The following is a 13,338-nucleotide window of genomic DNA, read 5'->3' as shown; positions in this document are numbered from 1 at the left end:
AGTATTTTTTAGGTGTAAATCTCTTAATGAGCACAAACTAGTATTAAGTTTCTTTAGTATAATATGTCATAATGTCTTTAGTTGCTGTTAAATATATTCAAATTTCAAACGTAGAAGAATCAAAATATTTTTGTTTGAGGTTATTTAATACATTGTGTTATTATATTTTTTTCCTTTTTTCAAATATTTATATATTTTTAAATCGTATAATTAATATTTAATGACTAATTATCTATTTTTTAAATTATATAATAACACAGTGTATTAAATCAACTGAATGACATTTTCATCCCTTCACGTTTAAATTTGAATATATTTAACAGAACTAACAGTGTTAATCTGCTTGGGACTCACACGTAATATATTACATTAAAACGATCCAACATTAGTTCATAATCCATTAAAATAATCTACACGTAAACTTTTTCTTTTTTATTTTTTCTTTTTCTTTTTCTTTTTTTGGGGAATGGATGACTAATGACTTTTTTTCGAATAGGCCCAATGGGGAACTTTTACATATATCACCAAAATACTTGAACCTATAAACTCTTCAATAAAATATGACAATATTATTACTTGTGGACTCTTTAACGGTGCGACCAAAATATTTTGAAGTGTAAATGACATTTGGACATGTTGGGGTAATTGTATTACAAATTCTTCAAACACACAAAAATGAAATTGCAATACAATTGAGAGATGAAGATCTTTAGCAAATCCGAAGAGCTTGAAGTTACAACCGAACGAACCACCGATCGATGAGGTTGAGTCACACCTTGAATGTTGTCTTTAAGGTAATTGATGCACCCTACTACCAAAGGGTTCTTCGCACCACCACCTCCAAGATAAAGCAACCTCCAACTAGAATATAAGGTAGTTATTCTAGTCCCTTCAATAAACCAAAAGCTAGAGCACAACACTTAGAAACTCAATAAATAAATGAACTTTGTAAAACAAACAATGTAAGTGAGGAGTGTCTCTATTAGCACCACATGCAATGAAGGGTTGGGTTTATATAAGCTCAAACCTCACCTTACACCCCTTAGGATTCTTAAGGGCATGTTTGGTTACATGAGTCTGGAGATTTCAAATGTCTGGAGTTATGATTTATAAAATTCGATATTTGGTTGTGGAATGAAATCTGTGGATTCATCATAAAAAACTATTTGATCGACGTGATTTTTGTGAATGTGCAAATATATAGCTTTTTTGAAATCTCTGGATTTCACCTCTTACCCATAAATCTACAGATTCATGTTTTTAATGTAAAAAGGTGAATCTAACAACAATTAAATAAAAGAAATGCAAAAAACTAATTTTGAAACTTAATATAAATTTTTAATAAAAAACCTAACAACACATCACAGGGAAATATTTAAAGCATTTAAAAAACAGAGTATTGTCACACTCATCTTTCAATGCCCTTTGCCCTCACAAACAAACACGTGCTGTATTGGTCTAATCCTTCCCATGTATTTTGCTTTTAAGATTTCACACTTTTTTCTATGGGACATGAAGGGTTATTTCAGGTGGTTCGATCTTTAATGCTAGGCATCTCAAAGAGAAAAGAAAAGCATTTAAGCGTTTCATAAATGAATTGTCAGCGTTGACATACCTATCTTTTCAATTTCTTTTCTCCACATTGATGCATGTGTTGTATTTGAATAAGCTTCAAGACTCCCATGCCTCCCTCCAAAAACAAAAGACTCTTATGATTTTTTATATTTTGTAAGGTACAATAGTGATTTCAAGTAGTGGTTACTAAGGAAGAAGAAAAGAAAAATTAGTTAATTCAAATGGTCCATTATTAAGTGTTTCAAAAGTTATATGAATTTAGAGATTTGAAATCTCTATATTTTCAAATGAGAGATTTATACTTGTTTGGTTGTATGAATATTTGGATTCATAAAATTTAGAGATTTATCTTTTTACACTAAAATATGAATCTGTAAATTTATAGTTATATTATAAAATTATTAAACATTTGAACCATGACTCTATAAATGTTTTTTCAAGATAAATCTATAGATTTCATTCCAAAGATTTAGGCTAACCAACAGTTAATTTTATAAACCATGAATCCATAAATTTGAAATCTATAAATTTTGTAATTCTCGAGACTCAATTAACCAAACAAACCCTAAAGTATTTATTGTTTTTTTTTTTTCTTCCTTCTATGGCTTTATGAGCCCTCCAAATGGAATCTAAATAGGTCTCCATAATCAGGTAATCATTGAAAAGTTGCCTGACTGCACTTATTAGTAAACAAGTCATGAATTTGACGTTCCCTGCAATATAAGTAATGATCCCCATCTTATAATATAAAACTACCAATTTCAAAGAAAATAAAACTAATATTTTTTTTCCTGCGATCAGAGTCTTTCCCTTTCCATATTTCCTTTCCCCTTGGAACTCCTCCACACTGCTTTTCCTCTCCTTCCCATATCCCCACTTTCACAACATACAGTTCTTGACCCAAGTTTGAATCACCGTTGTGAAAAATTGATGGAGTTGTCAAAAACATCGGTGCCTAGGTAGAGTGAATTTCAATTTTTGACACGGCAGTCCAAAGCATAGTTCATTGTGTCGGCCATCGCCCATGTGACTCCCCCGGCCGCTTTCCAAATGTCGCGCTGCCGGCGGCGATGCGCCCATTCGCTCCTGCGCTCATTCGCCTTTCCCTCGTTTGTTTCGCCGTTTCGCGCTTTTGGATGTGGCCTCGCCCGGGGCGCCCCCCCCCCGCCGGGCGGCCTCCCCGGCCCCGCCCGCTCCCGGGGCGGGCCCCGTCCGCGGCCTTGTGCTCCCTCTCCTGTTGTTTTTGTCTTTGTCTCTCTTTCTCTTGTGTTTTGTGTTCTCTTTGCTTTTCTTGTTTTGTTTTCCCTTCCTTTTGCCCGCTGTTGGCTGTGCCTTTCTTTGGTTGGTGTGTTTTGGTCTCCCCCTGTGTTTTGGCCTCTTGGTTCCGTCTTTCTGTCTGCCCCTCCCTTCGGGTTCGTTTTCTCGCCCTTCCTCGCGCTTTGGCCGCCCCGTGTCGCCGTGCCGTCGCCGCGCCGGTCCTCGCCTTGGTCCAGATTGGGCTACCAGCATTTTTTTGACCAAGTTGATGCCAGTCTGATGGCCCACACTCCACAGGCCCCTTGGGGATGGGATGAGATGGGGGTTGGTGGGGGAGGGGACTACCAGCATGATCATCAGAAAATCAGCACACTTTCAGCCACCCCCAAAAGGACATATGTGGCCAAAACTGGGTGGTGCATGCCCTCATACTTGTTTGCTGAGTTTATGAAAAAAGCAAGGGAGTCCACCGAAAACAGTACAGAAGGATCAATCAATACTAGATTTCTAGGGTTCAGGCTTATTTTGGCCAACTTCTCCCCAGCCCCAGCCGATCTTCTAAACCCTGATGGTAAGAAACACAACACGGTTACTCTCCTTGAAACGTTTTTAAATTTTTCAGAAAAAAAGAAAATTTTTTTGTAAAAAAAAAATGAATCAAATAAAAAGAACCTTGTCCCCCCCCCCTAGGTGGGGAGGTAAAAGAGATGAACAGTAAGAAGATGGTCATGATACTGATTAACTATCCAAGGTTATTACTTCACTGGGTAAGCTTTTAAAAGTATGAAAATTCAGCACCTTGAGTTTTTCCTTACAGGAAGAGTGGCTTGCAGACCAGCAAACTTATGTGACCTTTGATGTGGTTGTAAGTCCTAAGTTACCTGGTTGGATTGACCACCATGGATGCCACTGAACAAAATTGCAAAGTTTTTCGATTACACGACCACTTGAGGGTTGTTCTCACATTAACAACTAAGCATAACTTCTAGAAATAGCATCATAAAGTATCATTTTGAAATAAAACTCATCTAAAAAATAAAATTTCAAACTCCTGTCAACTGTCTACAGAAGTCAAACATAAACTCCACAAGTAAGTAGCAGGAACAATGATCCAAAGCCCTGCCAAAAAAATAAAAAATACCAGACTGTTGTAAAAAATGCTGCAAGTAACTTTATTAATTGTTAGTGGGGCAAAGCAGAGGCAATAGATTATTAACATACCAAGAAAACAGATGCTGCAGCAGCAGTTGTAAGCTCCTTTGCTAAACTGCGGGATTTTTTAGATGCAGTGGCTGCATAGCTGCACCATGGAACCACATTATCATTTAAGTCATAACAACAGATATACTAGATAGATAGATAAATAGATCAAGAGAGTAATATAATTCAGTGATCCTTCAATAGATAGTACATATGACTTCCAGCAATGGTATTACATACTCTCAACGTCCATAGATCTTTCAAAGTTCAACCATTTGGAAGGCTAGCAAAATGTTGAGAATATCTTTAAAAGAATTAATTTGTGGAAATTAATGAGTTCGCAATGAGGGGGGAACCAAAACCAACCTCTCCAGGGTGGGTCGTTTTCCAAGAAAAAAGGTGCCAGTTAGCAGTATGGACCAGGAGTTATTCCCGTTAGACTTTCAAGCTTGATACCTTTAGTGCCAACATGGAATTCATAATTACCGTTCAATCTTTGGTACATGATTCAATGATATTAGATGTAAAAGGTTTCCCATCCAAAGAGGCCATGAATCCAGAACTCAAGGTACATAAGAAATCAAAATGGTAGTAGGACATAGCACACAACCCTCCATACAAATACACAGCTTCAGAGTAAAATATTTTCTAGAAACGAGTTTGAGTGAAGATAAGAATGTGTTAGGACACTAATGTGGAGGGGCACCCTACGAACAGGCGACTTGTAGGGGGATCATTTCCACTCAACCATGTGAGGGACAGAACAAAAAGACAAAGGACACATGGCAAGAGCTCATTGGGGAGCATCTACTTACTGTTGGGAATATTCAGATAGTATGGCTGAGGTGGAAAGGGTTTAGTTAGGATTTGATTTGTGGCATTGGTTTTAGGGTATATTAGGGGGAAAGAGGGGGGAATGAATTGAGTAGTGTTGAGGCAAGCTTGCTTGTGGGGAGCGGGAAGACCCTTGATGGCGGCAATTTGAGTTGCAATTCAGGTTGAGGGATATCTTCTACTGCATTCATGTTAGTCTTAGAATTGGATTAATGGAGTGAGTTCTTTACAGTTTCTCCAGGTTTTGATACCATTCAAATTGCAGAATGCGTGAGTGTGATGTGTGAACTTGCAGGTTGCTAATTCCAGAGGTTTTAACTATTTAATCTAGGGATCAGTTGGGGGTTCCTATCAGAATGGGACATAAATCTTAAAGGACAATGAACACATTTCAGATTTATGGTTCTATTTGACATGGAATATAGCAATGAAATTTAAAAATACACAGTAAAACTCCATGAATTAATACCTCTCTTAGATGCAATGACCAAGTATCACATTATTCATTATCAAATAGAACCAGTGCCGATGGGAAGGATAGAGGAAAGAATTTGAGATATATCAACTGTATGAAGTTTTCCAAGGATACAAAAGAGAATGAAGTTCCAAGAAATGAGGCAGTGATATGAAAAAGGGTTGATCCCCTGGCCAAAACCCTGGAGTGGGCCCCAAGGCCACTCCAAAGTGGTGCACCTAGGGCTGGCCAAACCCTCCTAGAGAGGTATTTTGGTTAATTAGAGATCTAAATATCTGCCGGAGTTAATTTTCAGGATTTTTTTTCTTCTTACTTTTCAAGAGTCTTGTTTAGTTTAGAAGTCTTGTTTTGGTGTAGAGTTGAGTTCTTGAGTCCCTAGGAGTTTTTTTTAAAGGACTCTTACAAGTCTTTATTTACAAGAAGACTTTCTTTCCTTTATGTTGGGAGTCTTCGTGTCATAGGAGGAATCTATTTTCAAGAAGAATCCAACAGTTGTTTAATTTAAATTAAAAGTCTTTAATTGTGTGGCTGAGATTAATAGGGAGACCCTAAACCATAAAAGATTCCCAATCAGATTGGAGTCTTTAGTAGGCTATAAATAAGCCTAGTCTTTCATTGTAATCTTTAAGTCTAATTATTAAATCAAATTGAGTTTGAGTTAAGGGTCATGGCCTTATGAGGAGGCCACAGTTGAGTAATTAAGATTTCTCATTCAAGATCAGCATCTCCTTCAAGAATTCCAGCTTTCTTCTTCCAATTTCCAGCAGCCATCAACAGTCACAGCAACTTCTAAGTAAGTACAGCCGTACAGCAAGCCCCATCCCCTCCCCTCACCCCCGCCCTAGGCCTTTCCCAGCCTCCCGCCTCCCACCTTCCTGGTGACAGCAAGGAAACCCTCCCCCGGCCCCTGCCTACCTTGTGGCACCCTCCCTCCCCCTTTCCTTCCCTTTCAGCCCCCTCTCTCTCTCTATTGACTAGTGGAAGAAACAGAAAAGAAAAGAAAAAGAAAGAAAGATTGCCCAACATCTTTAAGGCTCTATCTCATCCCATCCCGTGAGTTGAACTGTTTTCCCTCCAAGGTTTCCCTAATTGCCCCTTGTCATCCCATAGGATCTCAAACTTATTTCCTAGTCATTCTCTCCAATTCCCATCTTGATTTGATACAACCCTAATTTTACCCTTCTTCCCAATTTGAACCCTACCCATCTGATTTGCTATACTTGAGCTTTCCCATAATAATTTTAGGATCATCCTTGCCCTTTGTACCTTCAATCATCCCATTGACTTTTGGAGATTAACTGCTCGAAGATTCTGAGCAACCCTAAATTTTAGGAATCCTTCCAAGAAACCCTAACCCTAAATTGGGTTTCCATCAGGAAGACTTGTTAGTGGGTTTTATAGTAAAACAGTTAAACAAAATTGAGTCTAAATGCATATTTTTAGCTAACCTGAACTTAGTTCTCTGCAAAGGGAAAATGGTTACCTCTTGACATCCAAATCTGAACTTATACCCCAAAAACATATTATTTTATTCTCCTACTTATATCCCAAAGGAATGAGTCACTTTAATCAACTCCATTGAAGCACAAGAATAACAGGAAGATTTGAGTCCATTTATAAAATTAAAACATGCTATCAGTAAGGTCATAACAACTACAAATAGATACATTAATAGTCTGACATGAATAAATTACTGTACATGTATTCTTATATATATTAGGTTCCTCCCACACACACACCCCCACAACGGAAAAATGTTATAAGGATATTCTGTTGCTACATTTGGTGTAACTTTGGTCTGATTTGAAGCATGGGAATGCTTGATATGCTGAATGTGAACTGCTTGATATGCAGGTTATTGACCATGTTTAAAATTCTCCAGGCTGCCTCAGTTTTATTATCCATCTTTCATGCACTTCTTTTCGTCTTCTTTTTTTTTTCTTTTTTTCCTCCATGCTCCAAAAAATATTATTCTTCTCTCCCCACCCCCCCAAAAAAAAAAAAAAAAACAAGTGTAGCAGTACAATCAGTAACAAGAATATAATACACTAGAACAACATCATCCGGAAAAGGAAAAAAATGTAAAGAGAAAAACCATTCTACTATATTTTTCTAGACACCCTGAAGAGTTTTAACCATAGTTCATGATTCTACATCTGGCTTGGAAATTTCAAAACTAATCATGCTATTCACTTGACCTTCTTGCACAAGATAGTGAACAACTGTTCTGTAGGTCTTCAGCAAGGAAAACTTAAAGACTTTTTGACACCAAGGATAATCATCTGATGGTTATGTCCACTGTGGCAGTATGAGGAATGACTCACATCAAGGGGGGAATGAAAAGTATGAAGCTGAATAATGGGATAGAGGTTGGAAAGTATTTGGTCTATCAGGATGCTCCCATAACCAAAACTGAAACCACAGACTAGCAACTATGATGTGGGCTGGAATGACAGCAGCTCAGGCCACAATAACCTTTTCTCCACAGAATCCATCCGTTCCGACATATGAAGTCACAACCATATGCCACAGCAATGATGTTTCCACCTTATATGACTCTTTGGATGACGAATGTTTTATGGGTAAATCTTGCCAGTAAATTTGGGGCTAAAGCAGCCAGTTCTTAGTTGGGGATGTAAATACTCGATGCAATATTAGCTAACTAGCAAGCACGTATCACAAATATTTGATAATGGATATCGAATAAATTCTCTGGTTAGCACCGCGTTTCAACGAAAGGAAAGAACACTTCTCTTTGTTAAAATGCCGAAAGAAAAAGAGCCATAAAACCTAAATGCCAGTTAAGAGTAGAAAGACAGCATTTGTGGGATGAAATGATAGACTACAAAAATAACAGATCGACAATACAAGACCAGATCGAAAGATAGTAAAGACCATGATACGCATCGTTTTAAGGTTTATCTAGGATTTCACTTGGCAATCAAAACATAATGACATCACATCACTCGCAAGATAATGAACTACGCTCAGCACCCACTACGACCTAATAATTCTTCAAGCTTCTAACCAGAATTGTCGATGATGATTCAGATTAAACAATAGCAGATCCCAAATAAATGGAAAACACGACTTAGCGAGCATTCAAACATAATAACAATATACAACGAATACATAGATCGATGGAATTGAATGTGATTTGTAGATCTACGTGCTATCATTAGATGAAGCGCGAACTGGATTTGAACACTTACATGAAGAATGAAGCAGTGATTACTAAGCCGATTGCGAGCATGAAAAGGGCCAATGTTGGATACAATGATTCTGGCACGGGGCTCGTGATGGGTTTTGCTACCGGAGCCTATTTCCAAACAAAAACAGAAGAATTGCATTAAAAATCAGAAGATGAAGAACAAAGTAGCTTGATCAACCCGACTGCTTAGATCCATATAAATTAATTCTCGATGTAGAAGATGATCTCACCATTCGTAGTGAATAAGGGGAAAGATAAACTTGTGTGGTTGCTCGCCCTTGTACCCTGGTTGATCTCTTCTGCTTTGTCACACTATTGTGGCACAGGCGAAAGCTTCTTCACAAACACGGCCGCTGAATTCGCGAGCCGCGACCAGGGTTTTACGAATCCGTATCGGATACAGGATCAGTCGCTGCCGGAAACGCAACGATGGATTTCAACTTTTCGGTGTTGCTCTCCGATACATGGTCTGTAACCTGGGAACTTTTTTATTCTTTTTTAGTTTTTACTTAATCTATGATGTTTTTATGTATTGGGATATAAATATTACATATGCCGTCACCAATAGTCGAACCTACGATCTCTTCACCATAAGGTGTTGGTCTTACATAAGCAACCTTATGTTGGCATAGCCTCAAATATAAGGAGAATGAGTAGGGTAAGCCACTTCTTATGTGAGAGAATATTATAAGACATTTGAAAACTTGGAGGGTCATTTCGTGAATTTCATAATTCAAATCTATCTGTGTTTTGGTTGTTAAGTGGGTAAGAATTGTTATTATTATTGGGTTGAGTAGATTTAGACTGACTTGTAACAAGAAATGTAGAAGCGGATGGGAATTATTTAAGGTTGATTAAGTGCTCTTGTAGCCATGATGTAGTTGTTGCTCGTTATTAAGTAATTTGGCCCTTAGGTTTGTAAAGGTAAGGGGTGGGAAAAATATTTTTCATACCAATGATGAAAGTGAGATAATCTATAGCAATACTATTTAATGTATATATTACAAAGTATAATGGCCGGAAATCATTCGATCAAATTATTTTGTTAATAATGATTTTTGCAACATAATCTTAAACTTAGAAAAACTCATGATTCAATAGTCACTTTGGAGGCAACAAAAATTTAGGGGGGGAACTCATCCATTGGAGGTTACAGAAGGATACTCGTAGATTTTGGTATTATAATCATAAGAACCTTGCTAAAACCCGCTTTCACATTTTGCGATATGACTATTCTCTTTGGCTTATTCAATCATAATTATAGGGATCATTCACTTCTACATCTTATGTATCTCTAATCGTGACTACATTTCTTATTCATTTTATTTATCTTTAGTGAAACCCTAGCCACTATCTACTAGTCCATGATCTTCATGTTCACTATATCTAGTTACTACAATAAACATCTACTGATATTAATTATGCTTTCAAAAGCAAGTTTCACCAAACGTTTATAAAACTGTTTTTGCTTTGATAAACACTCGAAAATTTATCTTAATGTTTTTCGAATTAAGCTATAGATTATTATCAAATGGGTCATATAAGTCTTTACGATACCAATTTTCATTATCATTTTGTTGACCTTTTTACGTGTATTTGATACCTCTTATAGTTTTTTTTTTTTTTTGTTGGAAGGGGGAGGCAATCTGAATAACAGTTGGACTTGTCTCTCTAGGTGAACGTGAAGAGTGAGGCAATCAAATAGTCTTACATTATCAAAACAAAATGACGTGATCTACGGTAGACAAGGTAGCCAAATAATCGGCACATCTATTAGTTTCCTTTACCCCATGTTGGAAATCAAAGTAAGTGAATCTTCTCTGAAGCTCGAGTAATTTATTAAAGATTGTCTATAATGGTCCAGGTAGGCTAGTAAGAGCCTAGTATAGTCTAAACTCTAAACTACAATCATAGAATATAGAATATTATAAATAGAGCTGCAAGTTTGGCCCCGATCGGCCCTAAGCCCGCCTTAAGCCTGAACAGGGCTTTGGCTCAAGATTTTGGCTTGGAGGACTAGTTATGGCCAAAATATTATGGCCCTCGTAGGCGGGCTTGGGATTAATCTTTGGCCCGCAAGCCTGTTCTGACTTGTCCATGATTTTTTGCCTTGACATTGGCTCTAATTTTAGCCATAATTTTGTCCTTGTTGCTTGATCTCAATGAATCAGGAACATGAATAATGATAGAGTTAGGGCTAGGGACAGGGCCAAGTATATAGTAAATCAGGGCTAGGGCCAATTAGAGCGGAAATGTGATTGGTTTGACCCTGTAGGGCTTAGGGTCAGGGACAATAATCTTTGGTCATGAGTTAAGGTTAGGGTAGAGATGGACTTAGATTATAGTATATAAAGATGGGTTTGGAATTGTAAAAGTCTGGCCTAGCCAGACACTATTGTAATCATAATTATAAAAAACTTGATGGACCACGTATAAGAGACCTATTTTGATTGCAGTCATCTTAGCTTGTAGAATGGTAATATTATTGAACCCACCAAATTCATCATGTATGGAGCCATCATATTTATGGAAAACCAAGATGGTTGGTTCACGAACTGAACTCAAGGAACTCCTTGAACCAAAAAGAGGTAACGCTGAAGATTATTATTATTTTTGGATAAAAGAAAATCTGAATGGTGAAGATTAAGTTGTATGCTGCCAATGGGTGCCGTTCCTTCATTTGGAAGATTATTTGATAGTTGTTGTAGTGAGGGAAAATTGTGTTATATCATTTTTAGGATGGCTTCCCTTAAAAGTGGGGTGTAAGCCAATCAATCTCAGTGGACCATGAAAGTGGCACAAGGTTTTGATAACCATTCATGAACTTTGTCATTCTCACCATCTAAAGAATGATTTTAATAAGCATGTAAACATATTACCTGAAAACCAAGGATAAAAAAACTATTTACTTTAAGATAATTATAAAAATTATATTTCTCCAGTTATTTTTCTCTCACATCCCATTTAAAGAAATATTACAAAATTTAACCTTAATATTTTAAAAAATAAGACCAAAAGCGTTTGGACGGGGTCACCCAAGTCGGTTCCAGTCAATATTGGTGTCTCTAGGAGATTGAAATTCATATATTTGACCATAAATAGATATTAATGGGTTATTATAAGTCTTCACAACCTCATTGCATAAATCGAATTAATCAATATCATGAAAACATACTTTAGGCATGGAAGTTTTAAATTGGTAATGTTCAGCCAATGTTTAAGTACTAAAATCAAGAAAACATGGTCATGAGGCCTAATTCAATATTTAAGAAAAATAATAACATGATTTGACATTAAATTTAGTGAAAACTTAAAAATCTATATTATCCATCTAGAAGCTAAAAGAGAGAATGAAGATATCGATTTCATCAATATTGACTAAAGAATTGCAAGCCACAACTGAACATTCTTATGAACGATAATGATTAAATTAGAAGGACCAAACTTTCGTAAAAATCTCACCTAACAAGACAAATAATTTTATATTATTTTTAAGAATACGTGTAAATATGTTCGTATTACAGTATAATAATCTCTAGAGACAATAAGATCAAGGAAGTCTTAGGTTTTAACTATTTTTTTCTACCATTTTTCCGACTAGTTTGACGATGAGAGTTTTGTCTAAACACATAAGTGTTCTAATATCGTAAAATTAATATTTTTACATGAAAGTTAAATGAAAATCTTATGGTAATTAAGGGATTTTATGTATTTATAATACATGATCCCTTGTCTTACGCATGATGTGGTGACATTCTTGTTTTGAGAAATATTAGAAAATATGTTATTATATGAAATAATAGTTTTGAAAGATTAAGAAAAGATTAAAGATATGTGATGGTATTATTTATTGGTAATTATTATATGGGTCCAGCCTATGGGTGGGCGAAATTCCAAAGCTTTCGGCAGCGTTGGGCTATGGGTGGGCGGTCACCAACGCCATTTATGAAGTTGCAAAGCTGGTGGTGATGATCTCGAGGAACATTTAGCTTTCGTGGACTCCAAAGCATAGCTTTATTTTATTGTATTCTATTGTATATGTATAATGTAATAGAGACTATTAAATATATATCATAAGAAACATCAAATTCATAAGCTCTTCCCTGAGAATTACTAGTCATTATTAACTAAGCAATCATTTGATGGTAAATAATCATAATGATCTTAATTTTTTATTCTCTTATATAAAATTAAAGAAAAATATTAAGGGACTGTTTGGTTACGTGAATCCAGAGATTTAGACTCGTTTGATTTTGAAAATCTCTAGATTCATCTTTTTACACTACAAATATGAATCCGTAGATTTGCATAAAAATACTAAATATTTGCACTTTCACAAAAATCACATAAAAATTCACATAGTTTATTCCACATATTCGATTAACCAACAGTTAGTTTTATAAATTATGACTTCATAAATTTGAAATCCTGTAACCCAACATGCCCTAAGGGCCTGTTTGGTTACATGAGTCTGGAGATTTCAAATATCTAGAGATTTTCAAATCTATAGATTTCAAATCTATGGAGTTATAATTTATAAAATTAGGTGTTTGGTTGTAGAATGAAATATGTGGATTCATCCTAAAAAACTATTTGATCGACGTGATTTTGTTAATGGCAATGTATGCTTTTTGAAATCTCGGATTTCACCCCTTCCATAAATCTCGTTCCGTTTTGTGTAAGGTGAATCTCGTTTCATGAATCTCTGATTTTTACAACCCGGGTATTTCTCGGGATCTGGTTTTCTTTGGATTCTGACCAAGCGCTAAAAAAATCATGTTATGAT

The 13,338-nt window shown here is 36.2% G+C and overlaps 1 protein-coding gene across 1 annotated transcript; it reads right to left on the bottom strand.

Moving 5' to 3' along the window:
• Positions 1-3,525: 3,525 nt before the first annotated feature.
• Positions 3,526-8,926, bottom strand: LOC149021621 (uncharacterized). The gene is made up of 4 exons (XM_089149843.1): positions 8,783-8,926; positions 8,554-8,660; positions 4,054-4,132; positions 3,526-3,951 (listed from the first exon to the last, which is right to left on the bottom strand). The coding sequence occupies exons 1-4, from the start codon at positions 8,783-8,785 to the stop codon at positions 3,904-3,906; spliced, it is 237 nt and encodes a 78-aa protein (XP_089005969.1). The 5' UTR covers positions 8,786-8,926; the 3' UTR covers positions 3,526-3,903.
• Between the last annotated feature and the right edge of the window lie 4,412 nt (positions 8,927-13,338).

The sequence above is a fragment of the Hakea prostrata genome, chromosome 3, assembly GCF_041222555.1.
Source record: "Hakea prostrata isolate BN-2017 chromosome 3, UWA_Hpros_2, whole genome shotgun sequence".
NCBI lineage: Eukaryota > Viridiplantae > Streptophyta > Magnoliopsida > Proteales > Proteaceae > Hakea > Hakea prostrata.
The sequence above is the reverse complement of the archived record's forward strand: the minus strand, read 5'-3'. Positions and strand labels throughout refer to the sequence as shown.